Source organism: Chrysochloris asiatica, unplaced genomic scaffold (genome assembly GCF_000296735.1).
Source record: "Chrysochloris asiatica unplaced genomic scaffold, ChrAsi1.0 scaffold00142, whole genome shotgun sequence".
Lineage (NCBI taxonomy): Eukaryota > Metazoa > Chordata > Mammalia > Afrosoricida > Chrysochloridae > Chrysochloris > Chrysochloris asiatica.
This window is the reverse complement of record NW_006408660.1, coordinates 1,511,020-1,538,303: the sequence shown is the minus strand read 5'-3', so window position 1 is coordinate 1,538,303 and position 27,284 is coordinate 1,511,020. Positions and strand designations below refer to the sequence as shown.

The window sequence follows — 27,284 nt, the reverse complement described above, 5'->3', positions numbered from 1 at the left end:
TAGAGATGCTAAAGCAAATGCAAGAAATGAGGAAGTAAAAGAGCTGAATAGAAATTTTCAAAAAAGCACTTCAAGAAGACCAAAGTCAAGTATTATAATGAAATATGCAAACACCTGGAGTTACATAACAAAAGTGAAGAATGTACTTAACATTTCTCAAGCTAAAAGAAATGAAGAAGAAATTTAGGCTTTGACTTGAAATTTTGAAGGATTTCATGAGAAAAATACTGAATGATGCTGAAAGCATCAAAAACAGATCGAAGGTATACACAGATTCACTGTACCAAAAAGAAGTGGTCAATGTTTAACTATTTCAAGAAGAAACATATGTACCCACTTGATCTGGCCTCAATGGCTGGATGATCAGAGCGCAACTAGAAGAAGAAAGAAGAGGAAAAAAAGAGTAATCGGATACAATTTTATGAACTTGACCTATACCTATGAATGCAGCAACTCAAAAGAGGGAACAAATCTTTACAGCAAGGATCATTCCCACCCCCTCCATACACAGCATGGACAGGGATGGGCACCTTGGACATTGGCTATCCAAAATGGGGGAGCTACTAAGACAAGAAGTGACTGGCTTACAAGCTTTCAAGAGGGAACCTAGATCCAGAGGGCATGGAGGAAGATAGACTCTCCACTGAGTAGTGTCCAATCTATCTCGGCGGGACTGATGAAAGGAAATGTGGATAGGTCTCTTGTGATACAAGGGTAAATTGTTACCAGGACTGATTGTGAACATTGTAAATGTAAAAGTAGACATTTTGTGGCAATGAGGGTAGTGATTAACTTTGCAGGCTAGGAGCTGAGGTCCCTGGAACCATGAAGGGAGAAGAGCAGAGAGCAGGATCCTACCCAGAGAGGTAGCGATCCCCGAGATGGAGGCAGAGATGATGACATGGAGAGCTGGAGCAGCTGGGGACTCGGGACCCAGTAAGGGAGAGGAGCTGTGTGCTGATGACCGGGGTGGGGGTGGAGGAGCAGGATTATAGGATGTACCCTTTCGTTGATTGGTGATGCGTGGAGGGGATTGTAACCATGGCAATGAAACAGTATATGATAGAATGAATGTAAAACTAATGTTCTCCCATGTAAACTATCACATCATTCACAATACAACTTAAAAAAATAAAAGAGGAAGCATATGATCGAGAACAGATGTTACTGAAGAAAGAAGTTCAAGCTGCGCTGATGGTATTGGCAAAAAACAAGGCTCCAGGGGTTAACGGACTTAAATTGAAATCTCTCAAACCAAGGCAGCACTGGAGGCACTCACCTATTTATGTCAAAACATTTGAAAGACAGCTAGCTACCTGGTCAACTGATTGGAAGAGATCAATATTTCTGCCCATTCCAAAGAGAGGTGACCCAACGAAATTTGAAAATCATCAAACAGTATCAGTCACAGCACATACAAGTAAAATCTTGTTGAAAATAATTTTTAAATGATTGCAACAGTACACCAACAGGAGAATGCCAGAAACTCAAGCTGGATTCAGAAGAGAATGTGGAATGAAGGATATCTTTGCTGACATCAGATGGATCTTGGCGGAAAGCAGAGAATACTGGAAAGATGTTTACTTGTGCTTTATTGACTATGCAAAGGCTTTTGACTGGATGGCTCATGAGAAGTTATGGTTAACATTGAGAAGAATGAGTATTCCAGAACATTTGATTGTGCTCATGTGGAACCTGTACATAGGCCAAGAGGCAGTCATTCATATAGAACAAGGTGATACTGAATGGTTTAAAATCAGTGCACCAGTGTATTCTTTCACATACTTATTCAATCTGTATGCTGAGCAAATAATTCCGTGAAGCTAGACTGTATAAAGAAGAACATAGCATCAATATTGATGGAAGATTCATTAACTACCTGTGATATGCAGATGATACAACCTTGTTTGCTCAAAGTGAAGAGGACTTAAAATGTTTACTGATGAAGATCAACGACCACAGACTTCAGTGTGGATTGCACCTCAATATAAAGAAAACAGAAATCCTCACAACTGGACCAATAAATAACATCTATAAGATAAATGGAGAAAAGATTGAAGTTTTCAAAGACTTCATTTTGCTTGGATCCACAATCAACACTCATGGAAACAGCAGTCAAGAAATCAAATAACGCATTGCACTGGGCAAATTTTCTACACACGACCTCTTAAAAGTGTTTGAGAGCAAAGATCAGTTTGAGGACTAAGGTGTGACTGAATCAAGCCATGGTATTTTTAATAGCCTCATATGCATGTGACCATTGAACAAGGAATAAGGAAGACTATAGAAGAATTTTTGCATTTGAGTCATGGTGTTGGATAAGAATATTGAAAGTACTTAAGACTTCAAGAAAAACAAACAAATCTCTGTTGGAAAAAGTACAGCCAGAATGCTCCTTAGAAGGAACCATGGCAAGACTTCACTTCTTATACATCTGGTACCTTATCAGGTGGGGCCAATCCTTGTAGAAGAATATCAAGTTTGGTAAAGTGGAGGGTCAGTGAAAAAGAGGATGACCCCCAATGAGATGGACTGGCATAGTGCCAGCAACAATGGACTCAAGCATAACAACAATTGAGGATGGCACAGGACTAGATAGTATTTTGTTCTGTTATGTGTAGGTTCGCTAAAAGTCAGAACTGGTTCTGAATCAGTGACCTGTATTGGGTTTGTGAGAATGGCTGGTGGATTTGAACCACTGACCTCTTGGTTAACAGAGCAGTGCTTAGCCTACAGTGTCACTCCACAACTCCTCTATGTACATACGTATTTATATACAACCAAATAAGCTGTCCTGGACTTATTGATTGATTTATTTGAGTTGATTGATTTGACTTATTGAGTTGATTCGAACTCATGGCAACCTCATGTGCTGCTGAGTAAAACTGTACTTCAAAGAGTTTTATTTTTAAAATATTTTACTGTGTTTTTGGTGAAGGTTCACACAGCAGTTTAGGTTCTCATTCAATAATATGTTTCATAAGTTGTTCAGTCATAGTGTTTTCAAAGCTGGGATCTTTTGGAAGCAGATCGCCAGACCTTTCTTTCAAATTGCTTCTGGGTGGACTTGGGCCTTTTGGTTAGTAAGTGGATGCTCAGTGATTTATGCCATGTGTGTCTGTGTGTGTATGTATGTACACTTATAGATAATGCACTGGACTTAAAGGTTGGTTTGAACCGGAAGGTCGGTGGTTCAAACTCACCAGCTGCTCCTTGGAAACCTTTTACAGGGTTGCTATGAGTTGGAACTGACTTGATGGCACTTAACAACAACAACTTGATGGCACTTAACAACAACAACAACAACAAAATTTTCTTTTTTACCACCAGGAGACTGTGAGCACTGCCGGACGGAGTCCGAGTCTATGTGGCTTGCTTATGCCACCCTGACAGCACCTCAGTACCGGGCACAGGTCCAAACCCAAACAAAACCCACAGCTGTCAAGTCCATTTCCACTCCTATGACACCATGGGACACAGTAGAACTGCCCCATGGGGTTTCTGCGAATGTCAATCTTTACAGAAGCAGGCAGCCTCATCTTTCTCCTGTGGAGCAACTGGTGGGTTTGAACTGCCAACATTGTCTACTGTTTAACTCGCTGTGTCACCAGGGCTCCTTCAGTACCGGCCAGTGCTCCATTAACATTTGTTTAATAAATGAGCAGCTGGATTCCAATCACATCAGGGACAATATTAAGGTTTTTTTTTTTTTAGCAAAATTCACATGACATAAAATGTATCATATTAGCCATTTTAAAGTATACAATTGAGCAGCAGTTTGTGTATCCATCATGTTGTGTAACTTCCTCCTCTCTCTAGATCCATAGCGTTTTCATTCCCACAAAGGAAACCCGGGGTCCATCGGCATTCATTCTTCCATCCTCTCTTCCCCCACCTCTGGCAACCATACACTCAATCTTAACATATGTGGCCTTTTTTGGTCTGGAGTCTTTGACTCAGCAGAATGTTTTTGAGGTTCATGCTATAGGACACAACAATAGCTTCGGAACTGACTCCATAGCACATTACAACAGCAACAACAAGGAGCCTGGTGGCGCAGCAGTTAAGCTGTTAACCAGAAAGTTGGAGGTTCAACCCATCTAGTGGCTCCAAAGAAGAAAGACCTGGTGTTTTGCTTCTGTAACAATTCTACACAGTGACATGAGGTCACTATGAGTCAAAAATAGACTCAATGGTACTGAGCAACAACAGTGTTTAATATGACACTGAAGAGGTTTCAGCAGAGCTTCCAGACTAGGATGAATAGGAAGGCTGGCCCAGAAACCAGCCAGTGAAAACTGAGTGGGTCATGAGAATCCTGTCCTCAATCGTTCGTGGGGATACCACTGGACCGGGCAGCACTTCCTTGTGCATGGGATTGCCATGTATGGGGGTGATTCTGTGGCAGCTGACATCAACAGAGCCTGCTTGGACCAACTGTGGAGAGTTGACTGTTAAATATTCAGGAATCTTATCAGCCTGATATTTAACCGTTGGTAGCTTGAAATTGGCCATGTGGGAGTATTTTACCCCATAGATATTGGCAAATACTATACATTAGTATTTTTTTGTTGTGGTTTTTGTGTTTTAAGGGTTATTTTTATAGGCGCAATACTGGTTTTTAAAGCACTTCTGTCATTTTCATCAGTAACCCCAGAAATGACCCCAAATAAATACACACCCTGAATAAAATTTAGTCCTTGCGGGAGAGTACAGCTTCAAAGCAGCCCCCCTCCCGCCTTATAGCCTAAAACAGACTATTTCCAAGCCCGTGCTCCCCAATGACTCCTGCCTTCTAGTTGCAAGGGCTGCTGGGATCCAGATGTCAAGGACCTCTGTCTGGTTGAGTCCTGTGTCCTCAGGGGAGGATGGTGAGCTGGAGGCGCTCAGGTCCACCAACAGAGCAGGGAGCTCCTTGGGTCACATGCCCCAGCATGGTTGCCTCTTGCTGGAAGGCAGAGGGCCAGAAATCTGGAGTGAAAGTTCTACAGAATCATAGTTCTGACTCCAATGCTCTACAGCAGTGGATCTCAAAATGTGGTCCTGTCAGCAACATCAGTACCACCTGGGGACTTGTTAGAACTGTAGATTTTTCCCCAGCCAAGACCTTTTGAAACACTCTGGGACTCCCCCCATCCTGATTCCATACTCCCCCACTTGTTCTGAAGAGCCATCAGCTAGGCTGGAACTGAACTGTTCCTTTCCATTTTTTGCTCCAGAACACACCATTGCCCACTGTCTACACGGGTCAGCTCAGTGTGAGTGCTTGGAAGAAACACTGACTCTCAGCAGTTAGGTCCAAGGTCCCTAACTAGGGCCAAAGAGACTCCAGTCTGACCCTCAGCTCCATCTGGACCGTGTTTCTCCATCTTTAATATGGGGCAGTAACAATACCTAACCCATCGAGGATCCTGCTAACTGCAAGGCCAGTAGTTCAAACCCCCCAGTTGCTCTCAGAAACTGCTATTCAGGGTCACTATGAGTTGGAACTGATCTGATGACACACGATTTACAGAGGAGTTCCTGGGTGGTGCATCAGTTAATACACTTGACTTCTATCAGAAAAGGTGAGGTTCACGTCTACCCAGAGGCACCTTGGAGAAAATTCCTGGTGATGCACTAAAAAAATCAGCCAAGGTAAATCCTATGGAGCATGGTTCTATTGATCTGCAGGCCTCAGACAACCAGAAAACCAAAATTTTCAGGAGCATTCAGGAATCTGGCATTTTATATAAAATCTCCCAACTCTAAAATTTTGGCATCTACTTTATATTTTTTAAAAGTACTATGTAGACAACTGTTTGTGGGCTTAATATAACTCTTGGGTGACCAAATTATTACTTCTGTTATGTTCAGACAGGGGAGTCCCTGGTGTTGGAAACAGTTCATAATCAGCTGCTAATCTAAAGGTTGGTGGTGCAAACTCACCCAGAAGTGCTGCAGAAGAAGGGCCTGGTGATTTGCTTCTGTAAAGATTACAGCCAAGAAAACCCTATGGAGCAGACCCCATCTGTAACATAGGAGGTCGCTTTGAGTTCAACTCAATTCAATGGCAATTGGCTTGGTTTTTGATTTATATACAGACAAATTATCATGAAGCACACCTGCTTCCAAAGAGTATTCATGTCTAGGATAAAGATATCCTCATTCATATTGCCTATCACATGAATAGGGCCCCCTCTATTCATGCCCAACTGTACATGGCAGCCCTTCAACATAACTCTTGAAGTTCTCTCTCTCTCCTTGTAGCAGTCTCATGCAACAGAAATGCCTCTCTCTAATCATCCAACTCTCTGGACCATGAAAAGTCTTTCTCCTGTTTTGGCACAAGAGCTAAGAAGCAAGGCCATTGGAGGGGGGAGTTCTACCCATCCTGACCAGATTGTCTCTGTCTTCCAGTGTGGTGAAATTCCGTCGGACGGGTGAGAGTGCAAGGTCAGAGGACGACACAGCTTCTGGAGAGCATGAGGTCCAGATCGAAGGGGTCCGCACAGGCCTAGAAGCTGTCGAGTTAGATGATGGGGCAGCTGTGCCCAAGGAGTTTGCCAATCCCACCGATGGTGAGGATGCCCTGTGGTTGGGGGGCATCAGACTGGGTAGTGATCAGGACCTCCAAGGTGCCAGGGTTGCCCCCCAGGTGGCACTCTCAGAAGGGTCTGGTGAAGGGACATGGGAAAGGCACAGAGGTGTAGGCTGGGTCCACATGGCTTACTTCAGGAGGCACAGCTGCATCACAATGCCTGCCAGTCAGCTTCATTGCATAATACTTGACTGAGGATGATAGCAACAATGTGAAACTGATGTCAAAGACAATGATAATGAGCATGGTTATGATGATGGTGATAGTGATGGTGATGATGATAGTGATGATATGATGGTGATGATTGTAGTTGATGGTGGTGTTGATAATGATGATGGTGATAGTAATGATGGTGGTGATAGTGGTGATGATGATGGTGGTGATGATATTGGTGGTGATAATGATGATAGTGTTGGTGATGATGATAGTGATGATATGATGGTGATGATTGTAGTTGATGGTGGTGTTGATAATGATGATGGTGATAGTAATGATGGTGGTGATGATGGTGATGATGATAGTAATTGTGATAAAGTTGATGGTGGTGATAGTGATGATGATGATGGTGGTGGTGATAGTAGTGGTGGTGATGATGATGATGATATTGGTGGTGGTGATGATGGTGGTAGTGATAATGTTGATGGTGATGATGACAGTAATGGTGATAATGTTGATGGTGGTGATGATGATGATGATGGTGGTGATGATGGTGATGATGTTGGTGGTAGTGGTGGTGATGATACTGATGGTGGTGATGTTGATAATGGTGATGATAGCGGTGGTGGTAATGAGAATGATGATGGTGTTAGTGATGATGGTGGTGGTAATGATGATGATAGTAATGGTAATAATGCTGATGGTGTTGACTGATGGTGGTGATGGTGATAGTGATGATGGTAATGATGATGAGATGATGATGATGAAGATGATGATGGACACAGGAGTCTCTGGGTGGCACAGATCTTAAGGTTGCCTATTCAACCACCCAGAGGCACCTTGGCAGAAAGATCTGGTGACTGAGTTCTGAATGATCACAGCCACTGAACCCCCATGGAGCACAGCTCTACTCTGAAACACATAGTATTCCTATGAGTCAGGATCACCTCAAAGGCTATTAGTGAATATGAGGTAAGTCAAAATGTATTGCTACTAGGCATCTATGCACAGGTTTATTCAAATAGAACATGTTTAAACTTGTCCGTTCAATCAGTGGATGGCTGCAGACAAGTTCTCTAGTAATACACTTGTGTTAGTCTCATTCAAGGAACCCTGGTTGTGTAGTGGATTATGATCTGGACTGCTAACAAGATCAGTAGTTCAAATCTACCAGTTGCTCCATGGGAGAAAGATGAGGCTTTGTGCTCCCATAAAGATTTACAGCCTCCAAAACCCTGTACAGGGTCACTAAGAGTCAGAACTGACTCAGTGCCACATCACCACCACCACCGGCAGTCTCATTAGGATGACTTTAAAACAAAGGTCCAATCAAAACAGTGACTTCCGAGATAATCTTCAGGTCCAGTTAAATTCAAGGCAGGGAGGTCAGCTTGGAAGGTTATGTTGAATGTTTTATGGGATCCTGGGGAGCACAGTGGCGCCATATGATAAGTACTGGACTACAAACCACAAGGTCCACGGTTCAAGCCCACCAGCTGCTCCATGGGAGAAAGATGAGGCTCTCTGCTTCCTATCCAGGGTCACTATGAACCAGAACTGACTTGACAACACTTAACAACAACAACAACAATAGTAAAGGACACAGGACTATTAAGGGGGCTTATTATGAAGAAGTTTTGAGAAAATTGAAAACTGTATTGGTGATAATTGTTGTTTGTTGTTAGATGCCATCGAGTCGGTAATAATAAAGCCAGGAAAATTCTGCTGCGCAATTTTTTTCCCATTACAACAATGCACCTGCTCATTCTTCAAAAGTAACAAGAGCTACCTTAAAAGAATTTCATTAGGAAACCCTACCACATCCACCCTACAGCCCTGATCTTGCTGCTTGGGACTTCCTTTTGTTTCCAGACTCAAAAGAACATTGAAAAGAAACATAGTTTGAGTCTCTTGATGATTCCAAAACTGCCTTTTTGACAGGGTATAAATCAAACAGTGTAGAATTCTTCTGGAAAGTGTTAAGAGAGATAGAAACACTGCCTTCAGAAATATACAGACCTAGGTGGAGGATATGTTAAGAAACAATTAGCTTCACATTTTGATATTTTTGGTTTTATACCGGGTTCTATGATTTTGATATTTTTGTTTTATACCGGGTTCTATGATTTTGTAGCAATACTTTTTGACTTGCCCTCGTGTGTGTGTGTGTGTGTGTGTGTGTGTTTCAATAGTTTATCGTCTGCTTTGTTTTTTTTTAATTAATTAACTATATATTATGTGCATCTTTCCATGTCTACATGCTCTTTTTAATGCTTGAGTTATAACTCATACTATGTATCTACAATAATTATTTAACCAATCCCTATTGATGGACCTTTGGAGTTTCCCAGTTTCCCCTGATGTAAACAATGTTGTAGTAAACTTTACATTTGCTGTAATATTTTTCTAGGATAAGTTCTGGAAAATTAAAGTTCTGCAGGTTTTAATTAAGTGGTTGGGTGCTACCCAGGCCACTTCAAGTTATGCTGACTCCTTCTTTCCCTCCCCTCTCTCCTTCCCAGATACTTTCATGGTGGAAGATGCGGTGGAAGCCATTGGGTTTGGGAAATTCCAATGGAAGCTGTCTGTCCTCACCGGTTTGGCTTGGGCAAGTATTTCTAGGCAGCAGTAATCTCACATTTGGTCTCCAAGGAACCCCCATGCTGCTCAAGTTGGCTTCTATAATCTATAAGGAATGATACAGTTCCCTTCTCACTGGGCCTTTGCTTGAATTCTATCCAACCGAGTTTATTTGAGTGACAGTAGAGAAAGTGGTGATCCTAGCTTGGGGAGAGCCGGATGTTGTTGACCATGGTATTCAAGGAGGAATTTTAGTTTCTAGTGAATTACAGTTCATTCCCAGACTTTGGGGCTCAAGAGAATAATGAGATTCTGAGGTCAGTCGTAGAGCACTCCCTGGGAAAATGGGCCAATAAAAGTTTCTTTTCTGTTTTGAGGGACTCATGATCACTCATTAAAATCTCCAATCTAGCAAGTAACATTTAGATCTTTAATAATACAACTGAAACCTTAGAAAAATACAACTGAAATTTATTTATGTTAATGGTTTAAGATGGTGATATAAGTACGTGTTTCTCTTAATGGATCGTCAGTTTCCCTCTATTGTTTTCCTTCTAATTTGAAAAGCCACCTTTATGGTATATCTCATTCCCATGGTCATCTGGACCTACTTCTGGACTCATTTTTGTTTCATTGTCTCTCTGTCTAGGTCTGGAATGGTACTACAGTACTTAATTATGAAAAATTTCCAGTATTTTAAAAAAGTTACACTTGCGAAACACACTGATAATTCCACATGAACAAGGACCTATAAACCAAAGACAAATTAGTCTTGAGATTATTTAGAGAGAAAAGATTCTTATCTGTACATCTATAAAAATGTTTCTCTCAGAGTTTAGAAATATGGTGTCTTCCCACTTCATTTGTTGTTGTCATTGTTAAGGGTTGTCAAGTTGGTTCCAATCCATAGCAATCCTGTATGGGGTTTCCAAGGAGCAGTTGGTGAGCTTGAACTGGTGATATTGTGGTTCAAGCCAACTTTGCAGTCCAGTGCATTAGCCCACAGCACCACACCAGGACCCCTCAAGGGGTGCTAATATTTTTAAGCATGAAAAAAAATATGCACAAAATAATAATGCTGAAAGTCTATTTGGCATTTCCTACATGGTATCACACTGTTTTAGTTCCTAGAGCTTTTCAGTATATTTTGATATGTGGTAGGTAACTCAGCAGGCAGTAGAAGAGCAGAGTTTCTGGAGTCACAGACTTGACAAGGGGCCCACCCTCCTTTCAGCAGGCTCTACCTTTCTCCCTCAGCCTTTTTGGCCTCATGATGCTTCCTTCCTCTCTGCAGATGGCCGATGCCATGGAGATGATGATTCTGAGCATCCTTGCTCCACAGCTGCATTGCGAATGGCAGCTGCCCAGCTGGCAGGTTGCTTTGCTGACCTCGGTAGGCAGCCCAGAGTTCCACTCCTGTTGTTTTCAGTTATTCCCTGGGGTGTCCTGTGGGGTATCCCCCTCCTCCTGCTGCCAAGGGCTCAGTAGAAAATAATTAAACTCTGGATGTAAACACAGTGGCCTCAGCTTCCTTTACTATCCTCCCTGCCCCACATATCTGGCAGACTTACAACCAACCCCAATGAACCCAGGGCTCCAACCACTTAGGGACCCCAGGCATCCTGTTCAATTACTTAGAAGTTGGAAACTACTTCTTCATGTCACTTAAATTGACAAAGTATATACATTTAAAATTATTTTTATTTTCATTTTCTGAGCTCATATAAGGTGCTGAGTGTTAAGGTTTTTCTCCTGCATTGATTATATTCTGATTCATAGCAATCTTGTAGAAGGCTTCTGAGGGGGTGCTGGTGGGTTTGAACCACCGACCTTGTGGTTAGCACACCACTGAGTGTAATATTATAACAATGTTGCAGTGAACCAAGACTTATATTAGAATACTGTTTGTCCCTTACTAAGAACTCAGCAAATGTGAGCTCATCATTTGATGCCTTGGGAGGAACGGCATGAGTCTGATGTGTTGCGGCTACCTAACCGAAGTTGTCTTTCTGCCCACAGGTGGTCTTTGTAGGCATGATGTCCAGCTCCACGCTCTGGGGAAACATCTCAGACCAGTACGGCAGGAAAACAGTAAGGCAGCCTCTTCTAAGCTCATGTTTTCTGGGTTAGCTCCATGACAATATTGACAAGCGGCCACACTTGTGCTGCTTTAGCAACTAGGAGCCTAATGGTGCAGTGGTTAAGCACTTGGCTGCAACAGAAAGGTTGGTGATTCAAACCTACCATCAGTTCCACTGGAGACAAGACCTGGTGATCTGTCTCATAAAGATGACTGCCTTGGAAGCCCTATGTGGGAGTTCTACTCTGCCTCCTAGGGTTATTACGAAATGCAATCCACAACATGCAATCTACAAAATGCACACTACAACAATTAGCGTTTATATTGTTGAAACTCAATTTCAAGTTGAAGTCCACTAAGAAGACTTACTCTAAAGCCATTGTAGACTTTTTTTTTCCCAAATAACACATTCTTGGTGGCACAATAGTTAAGCACTCAGCTGCTAACCTAAACGTTGGCAAGCTCAAACCCAGTCAGCACCTCCTCAGGAGAAAGAAGTGGCAATGTACTCCTGAAAAGATGACAGCCAAGAAAATCCTACGGGGCATTAAATCGAAATCAACTCAAAGGAACCTATCAAAACACAAACAGTGGGGCCCAAACATCCCTGATGGCACATATGGTTTGTATTTGACTACTCTGGTAGCATAGTGGTTACGAGTCGGGCTGTTAACCGCAAGGTCAGCAGTTCGAAACTACCAGCTGTTCCGTGGGAGAAAGATGAGGCGTTCTGCTCCCGTAAAGATATACAGCCTCGGAAACCCTGTACAGGGTCATTATCAGTTGGAACCGACTCCACGGCACTTAACAACAACAACAACAACTATCCTAAAGGTTGGCAATTTGAACCCACTCATGGTATGGTGTAAGAAAGACTTGGTAGTTTGATTCTGTAACGGTAACAGTCAAGAAAACACTATGGAGCAATTCTACTTTGTAATATATGGGGTTGCCATGAGTGGAAATCAAATTGACTCCAAGCTTTTTTTTAGTGGGGCCAACGTGTAAACATTTCAGAGTATGATCTATAGAGGATGCTTTTGGTGCTTACCCATATTCCCTGATACAACAATACTGTTGGTTAAGGGCAGCCTAAACCAATGCCAGGCAAGCATTGGCAGAAAGACCCCAGCTTCTTGCCCTAAAATGGGACGTCTCTCAATCCCATTTCACAGCGGGGACCTGTTCGTGAGCACCCTCTGAATTGTCTGCCTCCTCTTCCATCTCAGCTTCCCACTCCCCTAATGGTGTTTCCCAGGATCACCATCTAAATAAACTATTTGAACTGGAATCCTTGTCTCAGGGTCTGCTTTTAGGTGAACCCATGCGAAATCATAACATGACATAGATTTGCAAACAGGAAGAGAATTTATGTGGTCTGGAACTGCAGAGAACTCTTAATGTTTTTCTTAATTGTTACCTTCCTGGCATTAGATTTTCCTTTCTATTTCATGTTGCACTTGTTTCTGCTAGACTGTGCTTGAGTTCTTGGATTCTTTCATTGCAATGCCACCGTCTTTCAAACTATAAACTTGCACCCAATGGGAGAAATTCCAGTTCCAGTTGCTTTTGAGTTGACTCTGATTCAATCTCTATAAATCCGGGCAAGGTTTACTGGGTTAAGAGCCCTGCTCAGGAAACAGCCACCATTCTCAGAAGCTCTATACTCTATTAATGCTTTATTGCGCTCTTTCTCCCCATGAGCTGGCAGTTTCTCCAAAGGCAAGGTCATATAGTGGTTATATGCTTGGACCCTGGAGTTAGACAGACTTGGGTTCAGTCCTAACTCTATCACTGTGTGATACTGAGCAAGTGAATTGACCTTTCTGAACAACAATTTCCTCATACATGTGAAGAAGAAAACAACAAAACCTATACCTGAGGGCAGTTGAGGTCACAGGTGTGAAATGCTCTGTAGAATGCTGGGCACATCATGGCATATGACACGTTAAATGCATTGAAATTGCACATTTTCGGACAACTTCTCGGGTGATACTGCTGATTTGGGGACCACACTTTGAGAACTATTGATTTAAATGAGTCAGAGTTGACTCCTGGGCCTGGGAATGGGTGTATACCTAAACAAACTTAGAATTCTGGTGAGAAGGAAGAAGAAGATAGGTTGTTGTTGTTAAGTGCCGTCAAGTCGGTTCCGACCCATAGTGACCCTGTATAGGGTTTCCGAGGAGCGACTGGGGAGCTTGAACTGCTGACCTCACAGTTCAAATGGCTTTGCAGTCTGGCGCATTAACCCACAGCGCCACACCAGCCACACCAGGACTCCCACTGGGAAGGTAACAAAGCCCCCTACAAATGGTATGTCACGGATTGAAAATAAAATAGTGCCTTGTGTGGTAAGCATGCTTATTTAATCTCCATAAACCCCAATACAGTAGGTCCTGTTACCACTCTGATTTTACAGATGAGGAAATGGAGGCACAGAGAGTGGGCATTTGCCCAAGGCCACACAGTCTGCATGTCACAGAGCCGGGTCTTGCCCCTAGCTAGATTCCTTGCATTAGCCATTATACTAGTTGCTTGAATCTGTAGGTGCTCGATAAATATATGTTGACTCAATGAATGAGTGAAGGTTTCAGCAGTGTTGTATAGGAAGTATAAACTTCAGTTACAGCCTCTCCCTCCTGCTCTCACTGAACATGAACCAGCAGGTAGGGACTTTGGAGATGTTGATTGATAACTGCCAAAAACTGGATGTGGTCAGAGTCAGCCCAGTTGGAAAACACTGCAACCATCAATGTCCGGGAGAATCTTGGTTGGTTAAGGAGTTGGAGAGGTCAGTTGGAAAGACCTCTGAAGGTTTCTCAATAGAGTTAAAACTGTCTCTGCCTCCCTGTTCATCTGAGAGGTCTTTAGCTGGAGCTGTGTAGACTCTTCCCCCATCTACTGTCCCGCCCACTTCTTGTTTCTGGAGGGTGTGAGTGGTTTTGGTTGGTTGGAAGGAAGGAGGGAGGGAAGGAGGAAGAGAGGTCAGGAAGAAAAGCACTGCTTATAATAAAATAGAACCTTTGTGACAGTGGCTGCTCTGAGGTGGAACCTAACATTCGTCTGGAAAACCTTTTGCTTTCAAGTCGAACATTAGACCACTAAAATAATCACCGGAATAAGCTCTGCGGAGGTCTTCATGTGACCTCTTCCTGAGCAGACTTGCTGTGGAGGTGGACAACCCCATTCTTTGACTCTCTGGCTAGAAAGAATTTTGTTTTGTTTTAACTTGTTCCTAAGGCCAACATGCACACACACACACACACACACACACACACACAAAATGCAAAAACCCATAATGAAGAACTTTGATATACCTTGAAATCTGTTATCCAATGGCTGAGTCTTAAACCAGTGAGGAATACAAGGGGAAAAGTAAAAAAGTGAAAGTACCTTCTTTGGGGCCAGGATTTGCCACTGGGTGATAAAAGCAAATTTCTTCTCTTGAGTTTCCATTTCCACTTTTATATCAGAAGGAGGCTGGATTAGATAAAGTTGTTGTTGTTAACTGCTATCGAGTCAGTTCTGACTAACAGCGACCCAGTGTAGGGTTTCTGAGGAGCGACTGGTGAGTTTGAACAGTGGACCTCATGGTTCAAACCAATCTAGCAGTCCTATGCTTATTCTCCAGTGCCTCACCAGATGTCCTTGGATTAGATAATAGCTGCTCTTTATTGAGTGCCCCAAATTAAAGATCAAATGAGGTTTTGTCCCTTGCGTCTTGTCTAATAATTTAGAAGGGGGCTACCAGGAACATAGGGTTAAGGATTCTGAAGGCTCAATGGGTGAGTGCTGTGATCGATTCATTATGTCTGCCATCCGTGAGTTGCAGGAAGACCCTGCTTGTTTTGCTCAGTGATATGTCCCTAGGTCATAATCTGCAATAAATATTTCTTGAGTGACTGAGCTGGGATGAATGAGGATCAGATCTTGTTTCCACTTTCTCGTTCTCTACAGCAGTGGACTTTTCTGCATCTCTTGGAAGAGTGTGTTTATTCTGCCGCTAAGGGCAGCGGCTCACATGACATTCCTGGGAGACAGCTCTGTAGAACAGAGACGCCTTCATATTTATGATAGCTCTCAGAGGAGGAAGCTGTAGGTGTGGACTTTTAAAGGATTCACAACTGGGTTTTGCTGAATTTTGTGAATTGTAGCCACATTTTGGTGCCTTCTAGAATGGTGTTCCCTATAGGGGACATTTGTGGTTGTCACAACTAGTGGGCAGTGGTTACTGGCCAGGATGCCCCTAAACATCCCACAACACACAGTATAGCCCTTAACAAAGGATTACCCAGGAACCCTAGAGGTGCAGTTGGCTAAACTCTTGGCTGCTAACTAAAAGGTAGGCAGTTGGAATCCACCAGCTGTTTTGTGGGAGTAAGAGGTAGCACCTTGCTTCCACAAAGATTAGACTTGGAAAACACCCTGGGGCTGCTCTACTCAATCCTGTAGGGTTGCTAAGAGTCAGAATCTACTAGTCGGTGGGAACAAATGCCAACAGTCCCAGGTCTGAGAAAGCTGGCTCTTGGGCAAATGTGTAGATAATGCAATGTTGTGGTGTTGTGGAGAATTTGTTTCACATAATCTTCTCCATCGCTAGAGACTGCTCAGCCCTAATTTCTATAGTTGCCTAAGGGGCTCATTTTGGCCAAGGAGATAATGTAGCATCATTATGAAAAGCAAGGCCTCTGAAGACAGACTGCTTTGATTCAAATCCCAGCTCCTCCACTCATAGGCTATATAACTTTGGGCAAGTTACTTAACCTCTCTGTGCCTCAATTTCCCCATCTGTCAATCATCATCATCTCTCCCATAGGGCTGCTACGAGGAGCCAATGGTAATATGAAGCTCTTGGTACAAAGGAAGCATTTTCTAACTGCCTATTATTATTCTGACAATTGGCTGTGTTCATGGCACAAACAAACGACAATACCATTGTTCCAACACAGCTGTATTAGGTCCCAGAGTCACAACCCTTAACCCTGACCTTGGCTGCTATAAACATTCTTGAATTATTATCCTGAGTTGAGTTGATAGAATATGCATCATCCCAAATGGGTATGCTTGGGGAGCTCCAAGTCTACTGATGGTCCTGCTAAACTTCAAGCCCAACATAAACCTGGGGAGAAGCCTCCCCCTGCCCCCCGCCCCCCAACTCCAGATTGCAGAGTCTATTCCTCCTCAGCTTGGAATTCTGGCCCAGCCTCAGAAAGGATGGAGCAGGTTCTAATTATAAAATTTCCCTGGAACTCGTCCAGAGCATGGGGCAAGCTGGGCAGCTGGTGAGCTTTGGCGAATGTGGGGAGTGTCCTCTCAGCTTCTTGATCTGCCTCAGCCCAGCTGGGAGGTTCCTGTGAGGGCATCCACTGCGTGACTTTGCAGGAGAATCACATATGGGGTTAGGACTCAGGGTGTAACTTTGATCCCTAAAAAGTTTCTACCGCCTGGAGGTTTGTGGCCAGAATATGGCTTTAAAGGTATAGCGATAGACCCACCCAGGTTCATAGCCCAGTGTCCCCCAGCCCCCAGCCTTTTCAAGGGAGGTGACTTTGGTAAGCGGTTTTAGCTCCCTGAGCCTTAGTTATCCCTTCTGTAAAATAGGGTTGTTGGGAGGACTAAAGGAGAAAATGCATATAAAGCATATGTTTTCTTTACTTACATTTTCTCATTTAATCCTTCTCATTTCATAGAATAGTGTTTGCTGTCGCCTAGGCCATCTGTGATACCCAATGCTATCGATTCAATTCTGACTCCCAGCGGCCCTATAGGACAGAACAGAACTGCCCCATAGGGTCTTCAAGGATGTATATTTTTACAGAAATAAGATCGGCTCATCTTTTTCCCAATGAGCAGCTGGTGAGTTCAAGTTTTCAGGTAGCAGCTGAGTGCTTAACCACTGAGCCACCAGGGTACCTGGTAACTATTATTATTTGGGTCTCTATGATCAGTTAACTGCTCACTAGCTAGTTCAAAGACTACTAGGCCCATGTTTGTCTAAGGAGGAAAAAGAGGTAGCTGGTAGTGGCTCAGCCTCTGGCTCCTCCCCCTGTGAATGTCCTCTTAGTAGTTGAGCGTGATTGGAGACTACAAGGCCAGGGCGTGTGCAGTGTCTGAGCAAATGCTGCTGCTCTACAGCTAGGTGACAGTGGCATGTTACGGGGCTGGTACCAGAGTGGGAGCCTAGAATGCCAGGGTGAATTTGACTTTTCTAGGTTACAGATTGCAAACTGGTGACCCATGAGACAAAGCTGTGTTTTCTTTATCCAACACAGTGTTTGACAAGATTTTGATTCCTATAAAACATTTCAAAAATGATATATTTGGAAAAAAAAAAAAGATGGATTGATGGCTTTTCTTGAAAATCAGATCATCTGTAGCATGGGATTCACATTCTGTTAGAACTGAGTAGGCTGACAGCCAGGACACATTCTCTCCCATTCACCTAAGTCCACCTGTCCTTGATCTATTACACCTGCACCCTGCATTGATGTTCTCCCACAAAGGTAATGGGAGTCATCCAAGAGTCTAGAGGAAGTTAGTGGCTAAGTCAAAGAATAGCATTTGGGGTTGGAAGCCCTGGCTCCATCCAGTGTTGACTGTGCCTCTTGCTGATCTTGAGCTATTCACTCAGCCACTTTGACCCTTGTGCTCATTTATAAAATGGAAATGAAAATAACCACCTCTTCCTATAGGAATGCTTTTGCGATTCTGATGGGATCCTCATCAAGTGTAGTGATGTGACAGTGGCTTGTAAAATGCAAATGAAAGTCTGAGACCCTAGCTGCCATGATACTTGCTATAATAGCATTAGGCCCAGAGTTCAATGTGTAGCATACAGGAGGTGCTCACTACATGCATCTTAAATGAATGAATGAATAATGTCTATCAACACTTCTCCACCGTTTATCTGTCAGTCTGTCGTACTGTGGTGACTTGCATATTGCTGTGGTTCTAGAAGCTGTGCCACAGATACCAGCAGGATCACCCATGGTGGACAGGTTTCAGATGCGCTACCAGATGAAGACAGACTAGGAAAAAGGAGGAGACTACGTCTGAATATTTAGTCACTGAAAACCTTATGAATAGCAGTGGAACACTGTCAGCATCAGATTATTGAATACTGAAACGAGATGAAGAACACCAGAATACTGTTAGATATAGTGCTGGAAGATGGGCCCCTCAGCTGGGAAGGCACCCAAAATGCGACTGGGAAAGAGGTGCCTCCTCAAAGTAGAGTTGACCATGATGATGCAAATGGAGTAAAGCCCTCGGGACCTTTATTTGCTGATGGGGCACAACATAAAAATGAAGAGAAACAGCTGCAAACATCCATTAATAATTGGAACATAGAATGTATTAAGTATGAATCTAGAAAAATGGAAATTATAAAAAATGAAATGGAACATATGAACATCAATATCCTAGGCATTAGTGTGCTGAAATGGACTGGTATTGTCCATTTTGAATCTGACATGGTTTACTATGCTGGAAATGACAAATTGAAGAGGAATGGTGTCCCATTCATCATCAAAAAGAACATATCAAGATCTGTCTTGAAGTACAATGCTGTCTGTGATAGGATAATACCCATACACCTACAAAGAAGACCAGCTAGTACCACTATTATTCAAATTTATGCACCAACCACTAAAGCAAGTGGTGATGAAATTGAAGAATTCTACCAACTTCTTCAGTCTGAAATGGATCAAACACGCAATCAAGATGTATTGATTACTACTGGTGTTTGGAATGCAAAGGTTAAAAGCAAAGAGGAAGAGTCAGTGATTGGAAAATATATGGCCTTGGTGATAGAAATGATGCTGGAAATCACATGACAGAATTTTGCAAGACCAATGATTTGTTCATTGCAAATACCTTTTTTAAGCAATATAAAAGATGACTATACACATGGACCTCACCAGACAGAACACACAGAAATCAAATTGAGAAGGTGGGAAAGCTCCATACCATCAGCCAAAACAAAGCCAGGGGCAGACTGTGGAACAGACCATCAAATGCTCATATGCAAATTCAGGCTGAAGCTGAAGAAAATGAAAACAAGTCCATGAAAGTCAAAATATGACCTTGAATATATCCCACCTGAATTGAGAGATCATCTGAAGAACAGATTTGATGTATTAGACACTAAAGACTAAAGACCAGAAGAGTTGTGGGATGACATCAAGAACATCATGCAGGAAGACAGCAAAAGGTCATCATGAAGAAAAAGAAGGAAAAGACCAAAATGGATGTCAGAAAAGACTCTGAAACTTACTCTCCAGTATAGAGATGTTAAAGCAAATGGAAGAAATGAGGAGTTTAAAGAGCTGAATAGAAAATTTCAAAGGACAGCTCAAAAAGAAAAAATCAAGTATTATAATGAAATGTGAAAAGACTTGGAGTTTGAAAAACAAAAGGGGAGAACATACTCAGTATTTCTCAAGCTGAGGGAACTGAAAAAAAATATTCAAGCCTCAACTTGAAATATTGAAGGATTCTACAGGGCAAATGGATTCCTAGTGTGGTGCTATATGGTCAGCACTGGACTTCCAATCACAAGTTTGGCAATTCGAACCCACCAGCTGCTCCTTGGAAACCTTATACTGGGTTGCTATGAGTTGGAACTGACTCAATGGCATTTAACAATAACATGAGCAAAATACTGAATGATACAGAAAGCATCAAAAGAAGATGGAAGGAATGCACAGTCACTGTACCAAAAAGAAATGGTCTATGTTCAATCATTTCAAGAGGTAGCATATGATAAGAGCCAATGATACTAAAAGAAGTCCAAAGTGTGTTGCAGGCATTAGCTAAGAACAAGGTACTGGGAATTGATGGAATACAAATTGAAATCTGTCAACAAACTGATGCAGCACTGAAGGCACTCACTCATATATGCCAAGAAATTTGGAAGACAGCTACCTGACCAAAGATGACTGGAAGAGATCCATATTTGTGCTCATTCCAAAGAGAGGTGACCCAACAGAATGTGGAAATCATTGGACAATATCATTAATATTGCATGCAGGTAAAATTTTGCTAAAGATAGTACAAAAATGGCTGCAACTGTACATTGACAGAAAACTTCCAGAGGTTCAAACTGTATCTGAAGAGGATGTAGATATCATTGTTGACGTCAGATGGATCTTGCTGAAAACAGAGAATAACAGAAAGATGTTGACCTGAGCTTTATTGGCTACACAAGCTTTCGAGTGTGTAGATCATGACAAACTATGGACAGCATTGCAGAGAATGAGTATTCTGGAACTCTTAATTGTGCTCACAAGGAGTCTGCACATAGACCAAGAGGCAGCTATTTGAACAGAACAAAGGAACACTGAATGGTTTGAAATTAGGCAAAGAGTACACCAGTGTTGTAGTCTTTCACCATACTTACTCAATCTGTATGCTGAGCAAATAATCCAAGAAGCTGGATTATATGAAGAAAGCCTGGCAGCAGGATTGGAGGAAGACTCATTAACAACCTGCAATATGCAGATGATTCAACCTTGCTTGCTGAAAGAGAAGAGGACTTAAAATACTTACTGATGAAAATCAAAGACCATAACCTTCAGCATGAGTTGCACCTCAATATAAAGAAAACAAAAATCCTCACCACTGGACCAATAAATAACATCATGATAAATGGAGAAAATATTGAAATTGTCAAAGACTTCATTTTGCTCATATCAACGAATCAAATATCAATACTCATGGAAGCAGCAGTTAAAAAAAATCGAACAACGTATTGCATTAGGCAAATCTACTGCACAAGACCTCTTCAAAGTGTTGAAGAGCAAAGATGTCAGTTTGAGGACTAAGGTGTGCCTAACCTAAGCCATGGTATTTTCAATAACCTCAATGCATGTGAAAGTTGGACAACTGAATAAGGAAGACCTTAGAAGAATGGATGCTTTTGAATTATGGTGTTGGAGAAGAATATTGAAAGTGCCGTGGATTGCCAAAAGAACAAACAGGTCTGTGTTGGAAGTACAGCCAGGGTGCTCTTTGGAAGGCTTCATCTCTCACACTTTGGGCAGAAGGGACCAGTCCCTGGAGAATGATATCATGTTTGGTAAACTGGAGGGTCAGAAAAAAAGAGGAAGCCTCCCAATGAGATGGATTGGCACAGTGACAGCAGCAATGAGTTCAAACGTAACTATGATTATGAGGTTGGCGCAGGACTGGGCAGTGTTTTGCTCTGTTGCACATAGGGTTGCTATGAGTCAGTGCCAATTTGATGGCAACTAATAACAACAACAACAACAACTTATCAACACTTCTGGTGTCTGGTACACAGCAGGTGTTCAGTACATGTATATTAAATAAATGAGTTAATGAAGACTATATGTCAGTATCTCTGGTGCCTGCCATACGTTTTGTTAAACACTCACTACATGCATATTGAATGAACAAATGAACAAACCTATCAGTTCCTCGAGGGCCTAGTACATAGCATTCACTCAATCTATGCATACTCAAATGAATAATTCAGTGATCAAATTAATGAATAATACTTATCACAATATCTAGTGTCTGGCACACAAGGGAGCTCAACAAATGTTTGTTGAATGAATGGATGAAGGAATGAAAGAATGGGCTAACAATCCATAAAAGTCAGGACAGAATTCCTTGTGTGGTACCATAGGATAAGCACTCGACCTCAAGGTCAGCCCTTCAAACTCACTAGCTGCTCCTCGGACACCCTATACAGGGTTGCTATGAATCGGAACCAAGTTGATGGCATTTTACAACAACAAAGGGCAGGTCACATGTGAGGCAAGATGAGGACTCTAGTTAATGAGAAGCCCAGAGAACTGTGGGAGTCCTGGTGTAGCACTGTAGGACAAGCACTGGACTGTTATCCGCAAGGTTGGCAGTTCAAACTCACCAACTGCTCTTTGGAAACCCTATGCAGGTTCAATTTGAGAAGGAACCGACTCAACGGCACTGAACAACAATAACAACAGAGGGCGGTGGGACATTTTTGCAGAGTCCCAGGGCAGAGTTTGGACAGGGTGTGCTGGCTGGGCCTGACCTTCCCAATGGCCATGGCAGTATTTACTAATGGGTGCTGAATACTTCTTTTCTTGGCAGCAGATACACTGAGAGCCTGCTGCTATCTGCTGTGATCTGGTGGGACAGATCAGTCTTTATTTCTGGGTTACCCACTGGGGTAGTATGGTCCCTAGGCAGTCTAGATCCCCACTTCTCTCCTCTTCTCTGCTATGTTTTTCTCCTTTCCTTTTATTTTTTTCTGCTGCTAATTATACCTTGAGTCTGATTCAAGGGTCTTTGAGTGGCAAGGAAAGAAATCTCTATCACACTAGCTGAAACCAAAAGGGGGGAATTAAGTATATATGTGCCACATACTTAATTTCACAGTCACAGACTTAAGAGTACAGAAATGTTGCTTTATTATTCTTGGACTAAACCAAGGGTTTCCAAAATCTCTGTAATTTCGTTCCCTCATGTTCTCTTATGTGTATATATATATATATATATATATATATATATATTAACCTGCTTTTAAAAATTGAATGCATGTTTTTGGAAAAGTGTATTTTATAGAGACTTACATGGAAGATCGTAACAATTTTCATAATCAGGAAATGTCAACAAAAATAAACGCCAGTGATATTTGTTGCTAAATTCAAGCTGGTTAGTGTTGCCCCATTGCCCTCTCTTTTTAAAGAAAGGTGTGAAAGACAGACTAGTCCTAGACATAATCAGAAGAATGAATAATTGAAACGAAAAGCAAATGCCTTTCTTACAAGATGAATAAAAGTTATTTAAAATACTCTCTCTGCCTCCTAAAATCTTTTCCAAATGACCTGAAATAATCTCACAGCCCATCGAATGACCTCTTTTAATTCAGTTAACTGTAAAAAATAATTTTAGTGTATTAAAAATGCAAAACACAAATTTGCTATTTTACCCAGTTTTAAGTGTACAATTTAGTGACATTAACTATGCTCACCATGTTGTATTACCATCACTATTTATTTCCAGTGTTTCATCATTCCAGATTCAATATCCCCTAAGCAGTAACTCCCTTTCCTTTCTACTTTGGTAACCACAGATACATTTTGATCTCTATGCCATTTGATCTCTATACCTATTCTAGATATTTCCTTTAAGGGGTATTATGAAATATTTGACCTATTGTGTCTGACATATTTCATTTAACACTCAAGTTTCTTCCATGTTGTAGCATGTATCAGAACATTTCTCTGTATGGCTGAAAAATAGTTCATTGTGTATATGTGCCACATTTTGTTTATCCATCTATCTGTTGATGGGCATCTGGGTTGTTTTCACCTTTTGGCGATGGTGAGTAGTGCTGCAGTGAACATTGGTGTACTCATATCTGTTTGGGCATGCGTATCTGTGGCTTTCATGTCTTTTGGATATATACTTAAGAGTGGAATTGCTGGATCATATGGTATATCCAATGTTCAAATTTTTAAGGAACTATTAACTGATTTCCACAATGGCTGTCGCATTTTGCGCTCTCACTAGCAATTCAGGAGGCTTCCAATTTCTCCACATTCTCACCAACACTCATTATTTCCCAATTTTCTGATAACGGCTGTTCTAATGCATTTGGCAGGTCCCTAGGAGGTGCAGATGGTTTGTGTGCTGAATTACTAACCAAAAAGTTGGTGGTTCAAACCCACTTAGAGGTTCTGTAGAAGAAAGGCCTGGTGAGCTGCTTCCATAGAACTGACCAAATAGCTAAATGTGTTGCTGTTGAGTTGATTTGGACTCAGAGTTGATTCTATCCATGGGGGTTCCAAGGATAGGAGAGTTTTACTCTCTGATAGGAATCAACTGATAGCAACAGGCTGTGTTGTTCTTTGTTTGGGGTTTGATGTTTTATTGTTAAATAGCTCAAGTATGAAGAGTATGAAGACTGTGGTACAGTGTAATGTGCACAACTTTTTGTTAGTTCCTTCAGAGTCATTCTGGAGCACCAATTAATGTTTGGTACTTGATTCTAGCAAGTCTTTAGCTTCATTTATTTTGGTTGCTAAGTAACGGTTTAATCTTTATGGGAACAGAGTAGCTATCATAAGGTGTCCGTCTCCCATGGAGTAGCTAGTGGGTTTGAACCACCAATATTTTAGTTAGCAGCTAGCACTGAACTACTGTGCTAACAGGGCTTCCTCTCTGTAAAGATTACAGCCAAGGAACAACCCTGTGGAGCTCCATTCTAAACTGTAATGTATGGGGTTGCCATGACAATAGGTTTGGGTTTTTTTTTGTGTGTGTTTTATTTTGGAGCTGGTCTGACAATCTCAGATTGTCTACAATGACGGTGAGGTTAGCGCAGGACTGAGCAGTGCTTCGTTCTGTTGTACTACGGTCGCTCTGAGTCACTACCTACTCTAAGTCACCTAACAACAAACAACATCAGTATGTTTTGCTCTTTTCCCCTGAAGTGTCCCCAGGAGCAGGTGGGTGGACTCAGCCTCAAAGAGCTGAGACCTTCCCCAGACCTCAAGGTGTATGTTTAAAGCTGATGTGAACTTTATGTTCTCCTCTATTACAAGTTTGGTGTGGATTGTGATGTAAAAGTAATATTTTACACTACAATAGTACTTATTTTTCTCAGCTCTGTAAATGGAGTGAATACTTCAGGAATGTGCCCTGTGTTTCTCTTGAACCCTGTGTCCCTCAGTGGGTCTCAACTAATGTCTCTTAAATAGAAAATGTGTTAATAATGCTTCTGTTGCTCCTTTAGAATCCAGAAATAAAGAAGCCCATGATTCTGTCCTAACTATGACCTGTTGTTGTTGTTGGATGATGCTTTCAAGTCGGTTCTGACTTATAGCAACCCTCTGTACAACAGAACAAAACCCTGCCCTGTCCTGCACCATCCGCACATTCATTGTTACACTTGAGTTCATTGCTGCTGCCGCTCTGACAATCCATCTCCTTGGGGGGTCTTCCTCTTTTCCACTGACCATCCACTTTACCAAGCATGATGTCCTTCTCCAGGAATTGGTCCTTCCTGATAACATGTCTGAAGTATGAGAGACAAAATCCCACCATCTTAGTTTCTGAGGAACATTCTGACTGTACATCTTCCAACATAGATTTATTTGTCCTTCTGGCAGTCCATGATACTTTCAATATTCTTCTCTAACACATTGATTCTTCTATGGTCTTCCTTATTCACTGTCCAACTTTGCATATGAGGTTACTGAAAATACCATGGTTTGGGTCAGACACACCGTATTCCTGAAACTGACATCTTTGCTCTTGAACTTTAAAGAGGTCTTGGGTAGTAGATTTGCCTAATGCAACACATCATTTGATTTCTTGACTACTGCTTCCATGAATGTAGTTAATAAAATAATTAAGATGATGTTTTGTACAGCTTTTTGATATCCAGATGTTCCCACATATCCATACCTAGATGAAGAAAGGAAGTCATCAATATTTGTCTCTCATTACAAATACGTTTGGTTTGCATTAATTTAATGAATGTCTTTTCTTGATAGCTGGCATTTTGAAATATGGTTTAAATAAGTGTATTCCATGTGTTTACATGGGACTCCTGTGAATGCAGACTGGTATTGAAGTCTCCCATGAATCACTCAAATACCACAAGCTTCTGCTATTGGTAATAATGGTTTTCTGAAATGGTGAACAATTTCACAAGGTTCCAGAACCAACAAAGTACAGTCTTCTTTTGATATGCACGGGAATTGCATTTCTGAAAAATGGTCTATTCAAACTCTGTTAAAGAAAAAATTATATATATAAAATCCTGTTTCTATTTAAAATGCCGTACATATCATTATAAACAGGAGCTCTGGTAGTGTAGTGGTTACGAATCGGGCTGCGAACCACAAGGTCAGCAGTTCGAAACTACCAGCTGTTCCGCAGGAGAAAGCTGAGGCTTTCTGCTCCCGTAAAGATTTACAGCCTTGGAAACCCTGTACAGGGTCGCTATGAGTCGGAACCGACTCCACGGCACATAACAACAACAATCATTATAAACAGAGTTTTCCGCTTCAGGACTGACAGGGAGGGATATTTGAGATGGTGCTAGATGTCAGATGACTATTTATTGTGTCTCATGTGTTGGGGAGCGTCTAACACCTCTGGTGTTAAGTGACAATCATCAGGACAACCAAAAACACCTCAGAGTTCCCCATTCCCAAACTGCAATGGTTACCACTCCTGGACGTGGTCCTACTTAGTTGCCTTTGAATTGATTGCAGAGTGTCACAGAGTAGAGCTGTCCCATAGGGTTTTCCCAGCTGTCAGCTTTCTGGAAACAGATCACCAGGCATTTCCTCTGTGATACTGGTACTTCTTGGTGGGCTAAATCCACCACGTTTTAGGTTAGCAGTTGAACACAAACACTTTGCACCACCTAGAGATCCTGTGCTCCCCCCTCCCCCAACACACTGGCAGCTTTAAATGTGGCAGGGGCCACCCCAGCCGGAGGTGTGGGAGAAGAACCTTGTGACTTGGTGTCTTCCCCTTTTCTCCACAGGGGCTGAAGGTCAGCGTGCTATGGACCCTGTACTATGGAATCCTCAGCGCATTCGCACCTGTGTACAGCTGGATCCTGGTGCTCCGGGGCCTGGTGGGCTTTGGGATCGGAGGCATCCCCCAGTCGTAAGTAAACACCCAGTGGGCCCTCAAGTTGCTGGTCCATATTTGACTTTTGGGGTACAAAGGTGTCCATACCATGGATCCTGAGAGGCATCAAGGAACTATAACGTCACCAGACCAAACCTGTCACTGTCTAGTGGATTCCAACTCACAGCGACCTTATAGGATGGAGTAGAATCGCCTTTAGGGTACTCTTAAGGTACTCTTTAAGGAGCTCTGGTAGCATAGTGGTTACGATTCAGGCTG

At 42.2% G+C, this 27,284-nt stretch overlaps 1 protein-coding gene across 1 annotated transcript in view; it reads left to right on the top strand.

Annotated features, from left to right (window-relative positions):
• The window catches only part of SVOP (SV2 related protein homolog (rat)), a 95,739-nt gene that overhangs the window by 20,048 nt on the left and 48,407 nt on the right, over positions 1-27,284 (top strand). The window contains exons 2-6 of the mRNA XM_006870432.1: positions 6,400-6,560; positions 9,259-9,344; positions 10,611-10,709; positions 11,336-11,407; positions 26,917-27,041. Coding sequence (XP_006870494.1) covers positions 6,400-6,560; positions 9,259-9,344; positions 10,611-10,709; positions 11,336-11,407; positions 26,917-27,041 — 543 coding nt within the window. The remainder of the gene's footprint in view (positions 1-6,399; positions 6,561-9,258; positions 9,345-10,610; positions 10,710-11,335; positions 11,408-26,916; positions 27,042-27,284) is intronic.